Below are 16,621 nucleotides of genomic sequence, written 5' to 3' on the forward strand. Positions count from 1 at the left end.
GAACCATCATCCATACTGTACAATACCCATACCCACTCTCATATTCCCTTCCTCATGAACATGTTCGTACTTTATACTATTACGGGACAATGCATGTGGACTGCCGTAATGACTTGCCTCCCCCGGGATTATTGCTGTATGAACGTGAGAGAAGATGTCCATATAACTGTCCTCGTATGGGCGTTTGCAGGTGCAAGTGGTCTTTTCTGGTTGTATCGGCGTAATGGCAAGTAAAAAATCGCACAGGCCCAAGTGATGTTTTCCCATCCCAAGTTAGTTATTAGTGTGCAAGTTGCTCGTATCCTCCCGCCAGCTGCGGCTACCATAAATTTCTGGTTGAACCGGCCAACACGAGTCTTTCTTTCATTGTCGTGCCAGTGGCGCTACTCCCGAACTCCCTAAAGCTTCCTGTTCATGCCTTTACCCGCCGTTTTACATGATGAAGGTTGTTTTTCTCCTTTCATGGGCCAAGCAGGCGGTGACAATAATAACTGTCCGCTTATTGAACAGGCACGCTACGTCGCTCCTTGACATTCCTTTCTTTTGGTTTGTTCATTAATCCTCAGGCTATGGTATCGTAGTCGATGCCACGTACATATTCACACTGATCCTGCACAAACGAACAATTGGTATGATCACAGCCGGTAGAGTATAACACCCTTCACATAGTCTGTCCTTCGTGATACTCTGGCGGTAGCTCATCCTCGGAGACATTCCATCGGCCCGGCTGCAGTCGTTCATGGAGCAACCGCAGCAACTCCTCTACGCGTGTATCTTCTCTTCTCTGAGTCTCAGTGGGCAGCGGATTTGGCGGACTTGTGGCAGCCCTGGGTGGAGTCGTCGACTCAGCCTGTGCATCCATCCTTCTCCCTGCTGCATCTTTCTCCACTGACCAGGGTCATATGGTGCTCTACTGAAGTCGCCGTGAATGGTGTGAGGATCTGTGGGGAGTGCCCGTTCACATTAAGAGGATTGTTGTTCCATTGACGGTGTCGGCGACGCAAAAGAAGGACGCCTGAGATCATAGCTGCAGCGACCGCTAGTCCACCGATGACACCGCCTACTATTACTCCAGTCGGGCTCTTCTTGGTTGACAATGGGGCTGTGCTCGTGGGAGTATCACTTGGTTTCGATGATGCCTGGTCGTCTGCAAGAGGTATTGCGCTGAGCAGCGCGCTTATAGCTACAGTTTGATTGTCACTGGAGAACGACGTGCTTGGTGGTCCTGTCCAGGATGATCCGTAAATGTTGGTCCCGCCTGAGGTAGCGTGCTCAATGACGGCATTATACTGCACCAAAATAAAATAAGGTATGTAAATCAGGAGGGGGGATTTTGTGAGGGCTCACCTGAACACCAATGTATTCCTTGATATATTCACGAAGATCAGAGTACGTCGTGTTCCGCTCATATAACGCTGCCAGGGCCCGTACGATGTAACGCCCTCCATCGGTAGGAACTTTATCACCAAATAACAACGATGAGATCGCGAGATAAAGTTGTAGACAAGACACATACTAGTTATGACTCCATCTATTCCTTGCCATCTAGCGATTGTAGTGATAGTGCTGCGCAACCTAGCACGAGTCATGATTCAGTATGTCGACAGTCAGAATCTATTAGCACATACAAGGCTTCAGTTGAAGCGTTACGGGTGATATCCACTAGGACCGCCAATCCTTCAGTGAAGATTCCGGAATTGTACGAGAACAGCGTCGGGCTTACGGAGCAAGAATCATTTGACTTCGATGATATAGAGTTGACTACGATATTAGACGGATCGAGAAGATGCGACTGTATGAAATTGGCTGACTCGATGGCTGCATCGAGATATGTCTGATTGGATGTTGCTTCTGCCAATAGAGCCGAAACACTTCGTCGTAGTCAGCCAAGTGTATAACCCCATATCAGAGAAGATTACGGTGCTCACACAAGAAAAGAGCTGCTTGTACAGAGTTAACCGTGAATTGAAAAGAAAAAAAGAACACGAACCCAGAGGCCAGACTGGAGAGGGCTGTGTCGCTGGAATTAATGCTCTAGTCCATTGATTAATTAGTGAGATGGCAATGTAAAGCACGTCTCACATAAAAGGTTCCGCCAGCCATTGTCGCTGCGAACTGGGATTAGTACACGGGTTAGCTGTAGTCAATGGCGACACTCACCGCCCTCGCACGAGGTTGAGAGATTAAAGTTCTTAACATCTGTGGAGCCCGACGCAGCTTGTTCCTTAGATATCGTGTAACGTCTTGCAGAAGTCCACGAAGTCACAGCAATATCGAGGAAGTCTGGGTCTTGATAAGCGGTATAAGCGCGAGCCGCAGCGTATCCATAATTCCTATGGAAGATGAAGAACAGAAGAATATCAGCAGATGACCTAGCTCACAAGCCATAGTTTAGCTATCATCAAGAATAGTATTGTCAGTGATTTGGAAACAGTTCGGAAAGCGTTTGTAGGAAACAGAACTGACACTAAATCAAGCGTCGGTCAGCAGCGATCCATAACTTAGTATACTGAGAGCATACTGACATCGTGTTCGAAAATTCAGAATAGAGCGACTCTGCCAGCACGAAAGCCTGTTTTAACGTTTGCTTGTACATTGTTTGGTTCGTCAGTCTATCTAATCCAGCCATTTGTGCATAAAGCCTGCCAGCTGTTCCCTGTGTAGAATCTGAGGATACTTAAAAAGCTCGATGCTGGAAATAGAATGAATGAAACACACCGTTGAATAGCCCATTGTTCTGAAGCATACTAGCTGCCTTTTCGATAGCAGCACTTGCAATGCTGATGCGGTCGTCCTTGGACAATGTGATGTTAGGATTCTAGTTCTTACATTAGCATTTGCCGTCGTCAGCCAGAGAAGCATCACTCACTTTCCAGGATGTAGATGGCGTGAGGTCCTGTGCAGCAACTGATGCTATCAATGGCGCGACCAGCATCCATACAAGAAGGAGAGACCGCATTTCTAGAGACTAAAGATGTCTGTATCTGGCAAGATAATGGGAATGGTGAGTGGGGGACGAGGAAGGCAGCAAGAAGATGGGAATCGAGGCACTAAATACCTGGGAGATCGGCCGCCCGAGGGCCATGTGAAACAAATCATCAATGATATAAGGAAGGAAAGAAGTTCGTTTGAATGCCTTCGTTACAGACTACGAGGAAGGTGTTTGTCGATGTTGTCAAGAAGATTTCTTACACCTTGAACTCGATAGTGGTATTTAACGAATTCCGTAAAGCAGCTCCCGCTGTGTGGTGCATAACCGGACATCGGAACACTATACTGCGCAGTAGGACTAGGAAGAAAAGACTGATACACTATCGACATTGAGTACTCGAAGACTGTCACCGATGTATCAACTGGTAGCCTAATTAATGAAAATGGGCATCAGAACGGATCTTTAACAAAATAGACGCGTACATACCAATGCTTATAGCAATCAAGTGTCTTAAGGTCCAACCAATAGACTGCATCACACCACAGTATATAGATAGCACCAGCAGTACGCACATGGGAAGGACACAGGAAGCATGTCTAGGGACTCATGCCTTGGAAGGGAATGGGAATGCCGGGCGAAGGACGAGATGAATGATCACGGCAAACTGGCAACAAGACGGGATTCAAATCCCGGCACTGAATCATTTGGAGATCAATGTCCAGGCCTATACAGAATCCGAACAAGACGACAATGATACGAGATACTAGCTCGTCACGCTTGAAGTCGAAACCAATGTCACAGCAAGAATACCGTCGAGCATCCGCATGCCGAGTCGTAGGACTAGGCGAGAAGGAAGTTAGATCGTCAGAACTGAGTTATTCACAAAGTTCGAGGTTGATGAGGTCGGCATCAATGATAAGCACTTAGCAAGAATAGTTCAAAAATCGATCACATCCATGCCACTCCCCGGTAGCGATGTCATCTCTGCTGTCGCGGGGGGGATTCTGGAAAGAACACAGATTGTGTCATCATCAGCTAAAGGCTCGGGAGCAGATAATGATAGGGAGGGGAGTCCCTGTAGACTTCCGTAAAGCGGGTGTGATGGAAATGGAATCGTTGAAGCTCGAATGGGTGGAAGGAAGTGAGAGGGAGAAAGCGTGCATTATGGATGGCATGCAGATTTCACAGATTTGAGATTGCATGGTGCCCATCTTGTCATTTTAACGGGGTGATGATAACTGAATTCCGGACGCTGTTCATAACGCTAAGCCCAAAGCCTTCATTGCGTGCACAAGGGGGACGAAATAACAAATTATATTCCGACTACGACTGGACAATCGTAAACTTCCCAAACCCCGACCCAAGCGCGATTCTCCCGAGCTCTTTGTTATTGAGGATGTTCGAGCACACCTCTCGAACGCGGACTTGTCCGGTGGGGTTGAGCGGTCCGGAGAATACAGCCGCCATAAGCGTCTCGCAGCCATCGTGTTCTTTCCACTGGGAGACCATTGCGCGATCATGGGGCTGGATCCATGCTGCGGTTCCACGGTTCCCGAGTATGACGTCTGTGCATCGAAGCGCACCGTGCCGGGAAGATATATTGCTAGTGACGGTTGACGGGACGAAAGAGAGGGAACAGTATTTGAACGAGTTCAATTCTGATGCCCAGGGAATGCCGCTCTCAGATCAGATTGAGATGGAGGTCAGTGTTGCGCTGGCGCCCTCGACCCAGCCGAAAGAATCAGTAGCAACTGAGGTGTGCGCTTTCCTGTCGAGGATGGGTGGGATCGTGTAGAAGTTGATGGAGTACGCGACGAGGAGGATGGTCTGCATGGTGAAGATAACTTGATTGTAGTGATCGCACTGTGAGAGGTGAATAAGCGTGATTAGGACAGCTAGGGGACGCGTACCTTCATGTCGCCTACGTCATCAAGGTAGTTGTTCTCACCAGTCTTCCAGTTATAGATGTCGTCGAGAGATATTACGTCTCCAGTGACGCTGACTGGGCGGAGGTCGATGCCAGTAGTTTCATGCAAGGTCTTAAGCTGTCAAAATGCGGATATGCGATTCTCTGTGACATACATAAGTTAGCGGTCGTTCATCAGACGAATGAGCACTTACCCGTCCAACGCGACAGTGATACTCGTTTCAGACTCTGGATCTACTCACCCAAGTGAAGCTCGTCTCGCTCGCATCAGAGGCGTGACGCGTATACTGAGATCGGTGTCATTGAGAGAATACGGGTAACCATCGGAGAGGATATCGAGTCTGAAAGTGTTCGTCCAGGCGGTACCGTCAAGCAAGTCGTATTCATGGACATTCGAGTCCAGCAGGTTTACGGGCCGATGCAGAGGATGCTCATAGATGTCGCTATCGATGACGGGTCCTGGACTACTGTTGAGACAGTGCAGCGAGAAAGATATAACATTGAAGAATCCCAGAGGCATAGAGGGTTGGAAGAAGAGAGAAAGCATGGCAAACTCACGACAGCAAGCGCAGTGATGGTGGTGAAAAGTGAAAGTATTCGGCAGTCCGATCCGGTGTATTTGTATTTGTTTGCCTTTGTCGGCCGATTCTTCCCGGTCCCGGCTTGCTTCTCCGACGCTAAGTAGGCATGTCGTCCGCTCCATTTTGCTTGCTTTCTTGCCTATTTTTCCTTACAGATAGACGAAATACATTCCTTGTTTCATTTATTTCACTTGATGTACGTGTTTCGACGGATACCGGCCAACACGTGCAACAGTCAGACCAAGAATCTCGACCGCAAAAACTGCCCGCAGTCATATACTGTTGACCGGCATGAGTCTTGCCCTGCGAAATGCTGTGCTTGATCTTATTTTATGGCCACTATCTACGTTTTAACGTTTACCACTCAAGAGTAAACCCGAGACGCCTATTACAGAGTTCCAGTTTGAGGTAGTTTTGTGATGTTGCGGGGACTTTCTATTCTTTCCAGCTTCCAGCTAACACAACTTTGCGGTATAATTAGTCCATCTTCATGACGCATACAAGGAATTGGCCTAAATAATGTGAACAGATGCGAGAATCACTGGGTATATTGGCGCCATCCACTAAGATATTCTGCTGATGAAGACGACATCAGCTTTATTCAACGCGACAGGAACCGTCTTTTCGGAGCCAGATACCCTCATTTCAACGGCACCAGCTTCATGGACATGACTCTCCATTGTGATCAAACCAGTGTCCATCACGTCTGTGATATTCCTCAGCCTCAAGCTGCGCAGATCACATCAGCGCATCCTTAGTCAAGAATATCTGCTATGTTTACCACATACTAGCGGGTTTCAGCCGGTTCCTATTGTAGGAGCGCTCAAGGTATGCCTTGTGACCTACACGAGCATCATACCTTGATGGACCATATAGAAAACTCAAGAAGCAAACGAATGCTGTTGTTACTAACGGTGGTGGAGATCTCGAGTGGTGTATGATTTGGATGAACAGCTCTCTGGTCAATGTATGATCTTTCCGCTATCTTCCGTTATTACTTGATCGCCCTTTGTTACAGAAATTTCTCTTGGCCCCAAGACGAGCATCTCTCTCCTGGTCATTGCTTCCTCCGCTCATGGTTGCACCTACCGGAGTGCACCAGCGAGAAGAACTCCGATAAGATGCCACGGCTGGGTTGACGTAATCTGGGGTCAGTGCGCTTGAACCTTCGTGTGGTTTTAGCCGTACAGTTTTCGTGGCAAACGTTGATGTGCTAGTGCTTTCTTATCGAAGACTATAGCCTGCGAGAGCAGATTTTGTGAGCCTTATACATTCAAAGTTTTTGACGTCAGAAGGCGCTAACGTCTATCTAACTGCCTTTTTTTGCGCAGCTGATTCCCGAGGAACCTTTTCGTTCAGCGACGGGCCAATCGAGTTCCTCCTAGGTTCTAAAATGCGTCGTCAGGACAGCCTGTATCGGTCCACTGCAATCGATTTTGGTGGCACCTGTTTTCTTTCACTCAAGGTGCGCTTGCTTCTCGTCGTTCACCTTGCGTTTCTGATCACGCATGCAGGATGCCTCGCCGACTTCATCAGTTGATGAAGGAGATGGTGCCACAACTCAAGACAGGATGTTTGTTCAAGTTCCGAAGATATATCTCAAACACAATGCCACAGGGCACTCACTGAGTACGGCCGGCTCTGATCAGGCCAACTTAACCAAAAGCCTCTTTTCCTCCACATCATTTTCCGATGTGCTCAGAGAAGCAAGCAGTATCTGTTCTTCCTGTTTGTTACCACCACAGGAAACCCCGAGATCATGGTGGCTAGGAAAGGAGCGCCTACTTTTGAATGGAATGCGGGAGTTTCTACAGCGATCTGCATCCTTTTCAATACGACTACATTCAACACGGGACGAACAAATGCGCTCTGTTTCGAAAAGACGATTTGGGGATATACGTTTACGTTAGCTTGAGATGACCCTTCTCACAATCTCGTCCATGTAAACTGAGAGCCAGGTATCAAATTTGGCCTCGATAGTGGAAAACGGGAAGCAATCACCCGCTGTAACAAGCGCACCAGGTTTCTGCTGGTGTTTTCCTTGTGAACCGGGATCATCGGCCCCTACATCCGACGGGTTCATTCATCTGCGAGTCTGCCTTTTACTTTCATCATCATGCCGCACCGCACCGTATCTTACATTGAAGGTTAACGCTTGCTTCTACGTTAACCTCCCAGAAAATATGGGGTTTGTCCGACATCGTCGACAATGACTCACTCGGGCCACCTGATAGTGGTGAGAGAACGTGCACATGCACCACAAAACGCGAGAAAAGGTTACATGCCTATACATAAGATGACTTCGTATATAGCCCGATATAAAGATAAGGCATGTTCATATACCTGTATAAATGAGCCATGTGTTTATTTTGGGATACTTGATATTTTAATCCTCTCAGTCAGGTTCATAAGAGGATATAACCATTAGAAATCTCAGTCTAGGTTTATTTAGGTTTGTAAAAGCTTTGCAATCCGGTCATAGAGGAACATCGTCATGGCAAAACTTGCAGAGTTGTAGACTCGGGGCAAAAGGAAGGATGACAGATACATTCTAAAGACAGAGATTCATAGGAGGAGGATTTTGTTGGGTGAACGTGCTGGCAGTTGTGATGCTACATGTTCCCGCCGGTGACAGGGCTGGCAGGCGAGAACAAGTTTCTAAAATCGGTATCGTGATGTGCAACGTCATGTCACATGAACGTGACAGACCGCGATCTTTGCTTTTCTTTCTACCGCCATCTTCCCTGCCATCCCCAAACCCACATTCTCCAGTTCTTCACATGTGAAGCCATCGAGAAAAGCTACTCCCACCCAGAAAACCTTCGAGCACATCCAAGAATGCATCGAAGAATGCCGAGCATCGCCAGGTTTCCCAACCACCAGCGAGAAAACGGTTTCCGACTCCACCAACTTCAGATCTGAAGATGACGAAGCTGATTATGAGGTCGACATGGAGCAAGACAATGGCAACAACAAGGATCTTGGCAGCGGCAGTGCCTACGGTTCGTCTGACGATGAACACACTCATTCTCTCATTCACAATGCATGAAGGTCACGGCGATGCCGAGAACATAATAGCGGTACTCGAGGGCAGAGGTGTGTCTCCTGTTTGCTCTGTAGTGTACATTTTACCGAGTTTTTCATACCTGCAGGTAACAGAGGGAGTCGAGTGACGCTACTTCTGATTGGAGGTGCTTTTGGCATCGGTTTCCCTTCGTGCCGCCGTATAATAACTGCTCTTTCCAGTACCACATCGACCATGCCCACGAAGCGCTGAACAATGTTTCGCAATGAGAAGGATAGGCAGGTGAGGAGGACAATAAGGATGGTAGATATACAACAAGGTACGCAAATTCGAAAGCATGTATGCGCATATACTCTGACTTTTGTGGTTTCTTTAATATCAGAGTCTGCCCCACGGTTGGAAAATATGTCTTCTCACTGTTTGTCTGTGATTTCGCTGATTTCGCTCTTTAGGCAAAGTCGTTGCGATACATACGGATACCGATCACAATGAACATCCAAGATAATTGTCTGCCTAAGAGCCCCATCATGAAGATGACTACCCGTTATTGTGACTTGTGAGGCTGGGTCCGATGCTTTGATGTTCAGTGGCATCTCTATGCTCCTGCACAAGTTGCATTTAGCCTTTCTGTAAGTTTTTTCTGCTGTTATTCCGTTCACATCTCACTCAAATTGTTATACAGGTTTGCTTTGCACCTCGAATGCGTGGCTATGCTCTGTACCCGTATCCCTGGCCACTTCGTATTAGTGTATGTAATTTGTATTTGGTGGTTTCATCGCCGCATTCAATAATATACTCGTGTTCATCAAATGCTGCTGCCGTCTATTGAAAATGCTATCGTATATAAGAGTAACTGGCGGTAATGTCTTTAATAATCATTCTAAGCTGCCCAAACTCTTATGAAGTGATATTAACTTGAGGCTAATGCAGGTCAGGCCGTAAAGGTATATGCCTGTTTACCAGGATTATATGGGATTATATCTGGACATATATACTGCTTACGATAAAATTGAGGTACGTCAGACATCTTTATAGCCAAGTCTATCGTTGAGATTGTTTATTAGACGTTAGGTGGGTTAGACAGCTTTCTTAGGAGTAATTTCGGTTTGTACATGCTCATAAATGTTGACCATTTTCTGTGGTGTGCCCAACGATCATCCATAAATAGACACTGTACGTTTCCTCGAAATCCTGTATGATCCCTACCGCCACCTCCACAATTCTGATCCCCATTTTATGAATTAAAAAACTGCCTTGAATATGCTGATTTTCGACTCAGGTACTGCTAGTCATACACGAGAATCAGGATGTTCCTTATCACGTTCCAAGGACTGAACCGGGCTCGGCATTGGGGTACTAATATTCTGGTGGAAGAATGTGAACACGCCTTTCGGAGCGAATAGAAATACGGGGCGTACCAATTCTTCGGTGTCGGCCCCAGAGTTGTGAGATGCAAATCTCAAGACTTTCGTTGTAGAATCCCTGTTGTTCGAGGACGCATGATAGTCCTCTTCGGGAATTCAACCTAAACGTTGTCAGCTCCAGCCGACATTGCTGACATTGAGAAAAACTGGGCAATTTACATAGCAAGCAGCGAGTTGATATATACTGTGATAAACAAGGTTTAGCTCAGCCTAAAGTAAGAAAGATATCAAAGCAACCTGACATTTTGGTAAGATAAAATCGATCCCGAGGAAAACAAGAGAGTCTGGCCCTGCGAGATACTGTAGTTCTGGTCAGATAGAGAATTAACATTGACGGCCGACGTACCGTGATGAGTGTAAGCAGAGAGCATGCACTATCAGGCAATTAGAACTTTTCATCAGCCAAATTGCAGAAAAAATCCTACCTCGTAGCCAATCCAGGATATCACAATGAGTCGCATTAGACTAAGTATCATTGCAGATGTGCTAGGGTCGCATACTCAGTGATGTCCATGAATCAGTCTCTGAGGGGTGTAAATACCGCACCTGGAGAAGGTTGTGCCTTCTAGGCCTTTGCGCAAGTAGTAGCACATCGAAAATGCAATGATGAAATCGGAAATTGCCGCCATAGAAAATACAGTGCATATCGATATCTAGAATACATTTGGCCAGAACCTTTTTTGATAGACTGAAATCGCACCTTAATGCTGGGTACCGATAAGAAACTCGATATTAAGTATCTGTCAAAGGGCATATAAGTCAGGAAATCTAAGAAGACAACCCTTTGCTTACGCATTATAGACTGCAACTATGCAGCACAGATTAATGCGGGAAATACGGAACGGGGAAGAGGACCTACATATCCCGGTGCCTTGATGGATGGGTGTGAATAAAGGAATTCCGATGAACTACCGACTACACGACTCACCCCAAGCCACGACGACATCTAGAACCTGTGTGCTGACATCAGGGATAGATTTTGTCTTGGGAGCGAAGGCACGTACTACAAACCACGGAAGGATTTTATGAAAATGACGGCCAACTGAAGGTGAGATAAGTCCATTCGCCAGGTACTATTCAGAAAGTGAAAACACGGACGTTTCCAAATGCGAACAGCGTATACCCTGAATATCGGAGTTGTTAGTACCCGGTTGGTTGCATTCAGTGGATACTTCAGAACATACACTTGAACACCCACAATGATGACCATCTATGACGGAAGAACGCTTAACACGAGGAGTGGAAGAAACACGGAGAACATACATTGAACAGTATCTGGAGCTGATGATATGAGACCTTATTTAAACAGAGTTATAATGGCAGAAGGTCGGAAGTAGATACCTTGAAGCTCCTGTCCGTGAAATCCATCAGTAAGAACCACGGATATCATCATATTGCAACGTACCAGATGATATCATAGAGTGCAGTGTAATCACCAAAGGAATCAACGAAATAGTGATACAAGGCATGTGTGCCCAGAGCGACGTGAAGAGCATCTAAAGTCCTAAATCATGCCGTATGTTCTCAGAAGGGGTGTCTGTAGAATGGTAACAGAACTGACCAAAGAACTGCAACCTGTTATAGAATTATCAGCCATGGATTGAATTCTAAGACATTGACTCACGGAGTATTGGTATATCCACCAATCATCTGGGTACTTCTTGTAATAAATCACCGCCTGTAGGTTCGTTATTCCAAACAAACTGTTAGAGGAGAGAAAAAAAGGTCGGTAAAGAAAAATGCCAAGCCAAAGTTTACTCACATCGCTGCGATTATAGCGCCGATGTAGACTGATCCAAGTGTCATTCCCAAAGATGGAACGACGGTGGGTGCTTGCGGTGCCATTGCAGGGTACAAAGTCAACTATGGAGAGAGCTATGTTCCTGGAGGTGTTAAGCCTCTTATAGCCTCATTCGAAACGACATCACAGAGTTCACAGCAGGAGCTCCGGATCGTCGAACTAGCGAATAGATTGGTTCCGAATCATCAAATAGCGCAGAACCAAGTGCATCTCGACTCGATGACGCGATCAAAAGTTTTGAACGGACAGAGACGCCTAATACGAAAACAACAAATAGTATGTCATTGCAGTAGTTTGGAGGAAGAGACTGTACCGAGATTCTGGGTCTGAACAGCTCTGATTTGGAAGCGGAGGTGAAGATAGCTATCTATTACTAGAGAAATTTTGAGCTCAAAACAGATATTTCCGAGACATGCACACATACAGACGTAAAGCCTATCCATACCTGTAACCAATCGTCTTGAATGGGAGGCAAGCTCATGATCAAGTCCCATTCAAGACGATTAGTTACAGGTCTAACGAGGACCATGTGGTGACGCAAAGCGTAGTTCCGGACCGGATCCTGCCGTTTCTGAACGGATCAGAGACGCGCGAGGCACCTCTAAGCTTCTGCATTCTTCCCATTCTTTCCCGCCTGAACTTTGCGCCTTATTTTCAATGAATTTCTCACATTCGAGGTATGGGAGGCCAGGGACCCCTCGACCTACACACTCCGAAGGGAAATCACTTCACTAGGAAGGAAAAGCGCTGCACAGCCTGATTCGCCACCCTCGTGTTCACTGATTCAACTCGGAGTCCGCGATATCGTTCTTTCGGTCATACGAACAAATCAATGAGAAGAAGTTCGATATGAAGTTGATATTGTTACCATTGAATCGTCTGAGTGAATTGGGGTGCGATCCTTTCTGATCATCGTTCAAATGAAACGCTTCTTCAAGTTCTTACCATGCGGTGACTGGATATTAATAATGGCAACGCTCCCACTACCGTTGGGTCACGTTTCTCACAGGTTGCTGTCATCAGCATTAAGAACAGCGAGTTGTGGGAAAATTCCATTAACTTTGGGTCGTAGCTGCAACAGGGGAACAGGACGCATCGACAGTGAAATCGACGTCACTGTTCAAAATTTTAGGGTTTGATCTATCCCATCCCGTGGTTTCTCGAATTACGCAAAGGCTTTACCTTGGCTTGCGCAGTGGATATTTCAGTGAACGAACATGTACCTACACAAGCACGCTGTCGCCAGTCGAACTGAGAAGCCTGCTGGATGAAAAGGATACAGACGTTTTTCATGCTGTCGCGCGGCGGCAAGGCTCGGCAGAAGCTGTGGAGGTATTCTCAGATGATGAGTCATTGATTTAGGATTTGGTAGGCTATCCGCACTCGCTTGATGCTGATCACGTTTAGATCCTGCCTCTGAATGATGCGCCAAACCACGCCTTTGCCAGCAGAGAGGCTGATGGTCATCATATCATATGACTTCCTCTCCATCAAAGAATGATCGCCGTCCATGTTCCGTGCGCTGACACTCAGGCTCATGGGTCGCCCCAACCCACTGAAGTAACACGGTACCCTTTCAGCCATGCGATAGACATATCCAATAGTTGGTACGTCCAGCTTCCACTCGTCCTTGCGCAGATCTTCGTTTGGCCCACTCTGCCTCAAGCAGAGAACATCTAACCATACATACTCCGCTCCCAGATTCAACATTTCAATACGGATGTGGTTCAGGTCGGCGCCTTTTGGGATGGGTACGAGCCATTTGTACCCATTGATGGGTGTCCGAACATCGACCTGGTTGCGTTTATCCACCCAAGCGTGTGATATTTCCCATAGCTTCCCCCAGTTGGGGATAACCCATTCTGGTACTACCCGATTACTGTAGAGATTCCAGAGGCATCGGGGAGGCACCGAACGGCATATGATCAATAGCACGGTTCGTCGCATATCCCTGTCCCGCTCTTCACGTGAGCGTAGTAGCATTTCTTGGGCGGAGATGCGCATATACGGTGCCAAAGTCATAGCTTTAGGCGATGCAGGATTTGAGAACAGAGCGTAAGGATGAGGCGTGTGGTACTCTGAGGATGAAGCAGGGTTTTCCTAAGAGACGGGAGCATATAGACGGGCAGTCAGGAGTGTAGGATGTTCTGAGGGTGGTATTGAGCGTCTCTATGAGTCCCTGAGTACCAAGGTCGGCACAGGGAATGTCGGTGAGAGAGGATGGATGATACGACAGGCACTCTACCAGCGAAAGGGCGCTGCTTTGGAAGTTGAATGGACGATTCTGCTTATCCGATCTCAGTCAGGGCGGAGATTGTGACCAAGGACAGATTTTGATACGGTCATGCCCGCTCTGCCTGAAATACATTAATTTCGTCTGCCTGTTTTTTTTTCCCTCTACACACCTACCATTTCATCCTCGGTGAGTAATAGTGGAAAAACATCCATGCTATACCGGTTCTGCCATTCAATTCTACGACGTTGGACTGTCCAGGATATCAGTAGAATTAGGCCGTGGAATAGAAGTTGACGAAATGTACATACTCTTGGTCATTCTCTCACCAGCCATGCGTCAGTCGCAAGGTTGTTCAAGTTCAATAACGCAGGAAGATGTAATGTTAAAAGCGTGGCCTAAGCAAGGCAAGCAGTGTCTTCATTTCAACGGAATGATGGTAATTGAATCCCGGACGTTGTGTTATAAGCCCAAACCCTTCATTGCGTGCAAAAGGCCGACGAAATAATAAATTATATATTCTGACTGCGACTCGACAATCGTAATCTTCGCAAACCCGACCCAAGGGCGATCCTCCCGAGTTCTTCATCATAATCCAGCACAATCCAGTTATTGAGCATGTTCGAGCATACCTCTCGAACGCGGAATTGTCCGGAGGGGTGGAGCGGACCGGGGAATACAGCCGCCATAAGCAGTCTCAGCCATCGTGTTCTTTCCAGTGGGGACCATCGCGCGATCATGGGGCCAGATCCATACTGTGGTTCCACGGTTCCCGAGTATGACGTCTGTGCATCGAGAGCACGGCGTCGGGAGGATATTTTGCGGGTGAGGGATTGGCGGGAAGGATGAGAGGGAGTACAGTTCGAATGACTTGAGCTCCGATGCATTGATGCATGATGCCCAGGGTTGTCAGCTCTCGGAGCGGATGAGGATGCAGGTAGGGGTTGCGCTGGCACCATCGGGAGTGATCGTACTGTGAGTGGAAGACATGAATAAAGGTGGTCAGAACAGCTAGAGGACGCTTACCTGCATGACGCTTACGTCATCAGGGTAGGAGTTCGGGCTTCCAGTTGTAAACGAGCATCCTGGAAATGTCTTCAGTGAGAGATATTACGTCTCCAGTGACGCTGACTGGGCAGAGGTCAATGTCGATGGTTTCACGCAAGGACCTAAGCTGTCCAAATGCAGATATTGTGATTCTTGTGACATACATAAGTTAGCAGTCGTTCATCAGACGAACGAGAACCTACCCATCTAATGCCACAGTAATACTTGTTTCAGACTCTGGATCTGCTCACCCAAGTCAATACCACTCTTTCCGTGATAGTATTCACATGTCTTGGCTCCCCGGGATGGATTTGATCTTAGATTCAGGCGATTGAATGAAGCTCGTCTCACTCGGTCGCATCAGAGGAGTAGCCCAGTCAGCAGGCGTGACGTGTATGCTGGTCGAGATCGGTGTTATTGAGGGAATGTGGGTAACCATTGTTGGAAAAGGATGTCGAGTCTGAAAGCGTTTGTCCGTATGTCGTGTAATCATGTGAGTACGTGGAACTGTTTACACGCCTGTAATCTCAGTAACCAGGCTACGTACAGTGGGGAGAGTCTCACCTGGCGGAATAGACGAACATCAGTGACAGGGAAGGACGGCATCGTCAAGCAAGTCGTCTTCATGGATGTTCGAGTCTAGCAGATTTACGCGTTACGGCCGTACGGGCCGACGCAGCGGATGCCCGTAGACGTTGTCCCTATCGATGGCTGGCCCTGGACTACTGCCACGAGACAGAGCAACGAGAGAGGTATAACATAGAAATATCCAAGAGGCATAGAGGGCGAGAAGAAGGGAGAAAGCACAGCAAGATCACGACAGCAAGCGCACTGATGGTGAAAAGTAAAAGAATTCGGTAATTAGATCCGGTGTATTTGAACTTGTTTGACATTGTCGGCCCATTCTTCCCGGTCCCTAGCTTCCTTCTCCAACGCTAACTAGGCATATTATCCATTATTATATCTGAGGGACTCAATGCTCGCTGAATGACCTGGCGAGCCACGCGCGTTTGTTTCTTTTTCGTAAGTTGGAGTGAGCTGCGGTCGCATCTTCCACAGGTACTCGAGCACTCTATCTTTTTACACTCCCTTGATGCTCAGTGACGCGTTCAGGACTCAGTCGATGCAAATTGAAGCCTCTTCTATTTTCCGAGGTCGGCATCTTGTATCTATGCTGGTTCAGTCACCTCTTGTTCCGCCTACAACATGAAACAATATCGTCTGATGTATGAATTCGACGTTAGCTTATCCTGTCCTGATTTTAATGCTATACCTCGAAACCTGGAATGATCTGCGAAATAAGATGGAAAAACTGTCCTCTGTTTGACTGGTAACCAACGTGTTTCTATGCTGAGGAGCGGTCCTGACTCGTATTAAAGCTATGACGCGGATTCTCTTCATTTAGAAATGCATCTCGGCAGGGCCTAACAGAACAACACTCAACATTAAAAGCCATAAAATAGGAGCAACTCGACGACACCACGCACCCTGGTAATTCTCCTTTGAGTTGGGATAGAATGTGCTAGATGCCTCGCCTTGGTACAAGGAAGAGATTATCAACCAACACTTTCTCCGTCGCCATGGGGAAGTCAAAATGCGGCTACTGTCACATTGGAGGATGTGCACACTCATCGCTCGCTTCATTCTGTTC

At 47.1% G+C, this 16,621-nt stretch overlaps 5 protein-coding genes across 5 annotated transcripts; all 5 read right to left on the reverse strand.

Moving 5' to 3' along the window:
• Positions 1–661: 661 nt before the first annotated feature.
• Positions 662–3,281, reverse strand: EV420DRAFT_1717390 (uncharacterized protein; the record flags this gene model as incomplete). Its single annotated transcript, XM_060479712.1, has 14 exons — positions 2,870–3,281; positions 2,719–2,818; positions 2,526–2,667; positions 2,458–2,467; positions 2,382–2,395; positions 2,161–2,333; positions 2,083–2,108; positions 1,991–2,034; positions 1,929–1,940; positions 1,629–1,871; positions 1,517–1,575; positions 1,348–1,457; positions 894–1,289; positions 662–850 (listed from the first exon to the last, which is right to left on the reverse strand). Exons 1-14 carry the CDS (start codon positions 2,957–2,959, stop codon positions 662–664), a joined length of 1,608 nt encoding a protein of 535 aa, XP_060325554.1. The 5' UTR covers positions 2,960–3,281.
• A 1,337-nt stretch (positions 3,282–4,618) lies between these two features.
• EV420DRAFT_1648366 (uncharacterized protein) lies at positions 4,619–5,406 on the reverse strand (the record flags this gene model as incomplete). The annotated part of the gene is made up of 4 exons (XM_060478143.1): positions 4,619–4,795; positions 4,843–4,971; positions 5,015–5,048; positions 5,102–5,406. The coding sequence occupies 4 exons, from the start codon at positions 5,404–5,406 to the stop codon at positions 4,619–4,621; spliced, it is 645 nt and encodes a 214-aa protein (XP_060325555.1).
• Positions 5,407–8,152: 2,746 nt separating this feature from the next.
• Positions 8,153–9,275, reverse strand: EV420DRAFT_1572072 (uncharacterized protein). Its single transcript, XM_060474342.1, is given in 4 exon segments — positions 8,153–8,464; positions 8,481–8,536; positions 8,593–9,094; positions 9,148–9,275. 3 exon segments carry the CDS (start codon positions 8,812–8,814, stop codon positions 8,353–8,355), a joined length of 390 nt encoding a protein of 129 aa, XP_060325556.1. The 5' UTR covers positions 8,815–9,094; positions 9,148–9,275; the 3' UTR covers positions 8,153–8,352.
• A 236-nt stretch (positions 9,276–9,511) lies between these two features.
• Positions 9,512–12,227, reverse strand: EV420DRAFT_1572081 (uncharacterized protein). Its single transcript, XM_060474343.1, has 15 exons — positions 12,115–12,227; positions 12,004–12,063; positions 11,652–11,945; positions 11,510–11,592; positions 11,291–11,385; positions 11,153–11,170; positions 10,988–11,060; positions 10,894–10,931; positions 10,818–10,842; positions 10,590–10,657; positions 10,436–10,542; positions 10,315–10,375; positions 10,127–10,189; positions 9,884–9,973; positions 9,512–9,829 (listed from the first exon to the last, which is right to left on the reverse strand). The coding sequence occupies exons 3-15, from the start codon at positions 11,732–11,734 to the stop codon at positions 9,755–9,757; spliced, it is 879 nt and encodes a 292-aa protein (XP_060325557.1). The 5' UTR covers positions 11,735–11,945; positions 12,004–12,063; positions 12,115–12,227; the 3' UTR covers positions 9,512–9,754.
• Positions 12,228–13,220: 993 nt separating this feature from the next.
• EV420DRAFT_1249217 (uncharacterized protein) lies at positions 13,221–13,601 on the reverse strand (the record flags this gene model as incomplete). The annotated part of the gene is made up of 1 exon (XM_060466711.1): positions 13,221–13,601. A coding segment is annotated over one exon (381 nt), but the record flags the coding sequence as incomplete, so codon positions are not given.
• Positions 13,602–16,621: the final 3,020 nt, after the last annotated feature.

This window comes from Desarmillaria tabescens (genome assembly GCF_030435595.1).
Source record: "Desarmillaria tabescens strain CCBAS 213 chromosome Unknown EV420scaffold_49, whole genome shotgun sequence".
Taxonomy (NCBI): Eukaryota; Fungi; Basidiomycota; class Agaricomycetes; order Agaricales; family Physalacriaceae; genus Desarmillaria; species Desarmillaria tabescens.

Excerpts from the sequence above, each read along its gene's own strand:
- EV420DRAFT_1572072 (XM_060474342.1), bottom strand. The coding sequence starts at position 8,814 with ATGCGCATACATGCTTTCGAATTTGCGTACCTTGTTGTATATCTACCA. Across the intron at positions 8,537-8,592 it reads CACTCGACTCCCTCTGTTAC|CTCTGCCCTCGAGTACCGCT; the intron begins CTGCAGGTATGA and ends CAGGAGACACAC.
- EV420DRAFT_1572081 (XM_060474343.1), bottom strand. The coding sequence starts at position 11,734 with ATGGCACCGCAAGCACCCACCGTCGTTCCATCTTTGGGAATGACACTT. Across the intron at positions 11,593-11,651 it reads GGCGCTATAATCGCAGCGAT|TTTGTTTGGAATAACGAACC; the intron begins GTGAGTAAACTT and ends CTCCTCTAACAG. Across the intron at positions 10,658-10,817 it reads AGATGTCGTCGTGGCTTGGG|ATTTCCTGACTTATATGCCC; the intron begins GTGAGTCGTGTA and ends TTGTCTTCTTAG.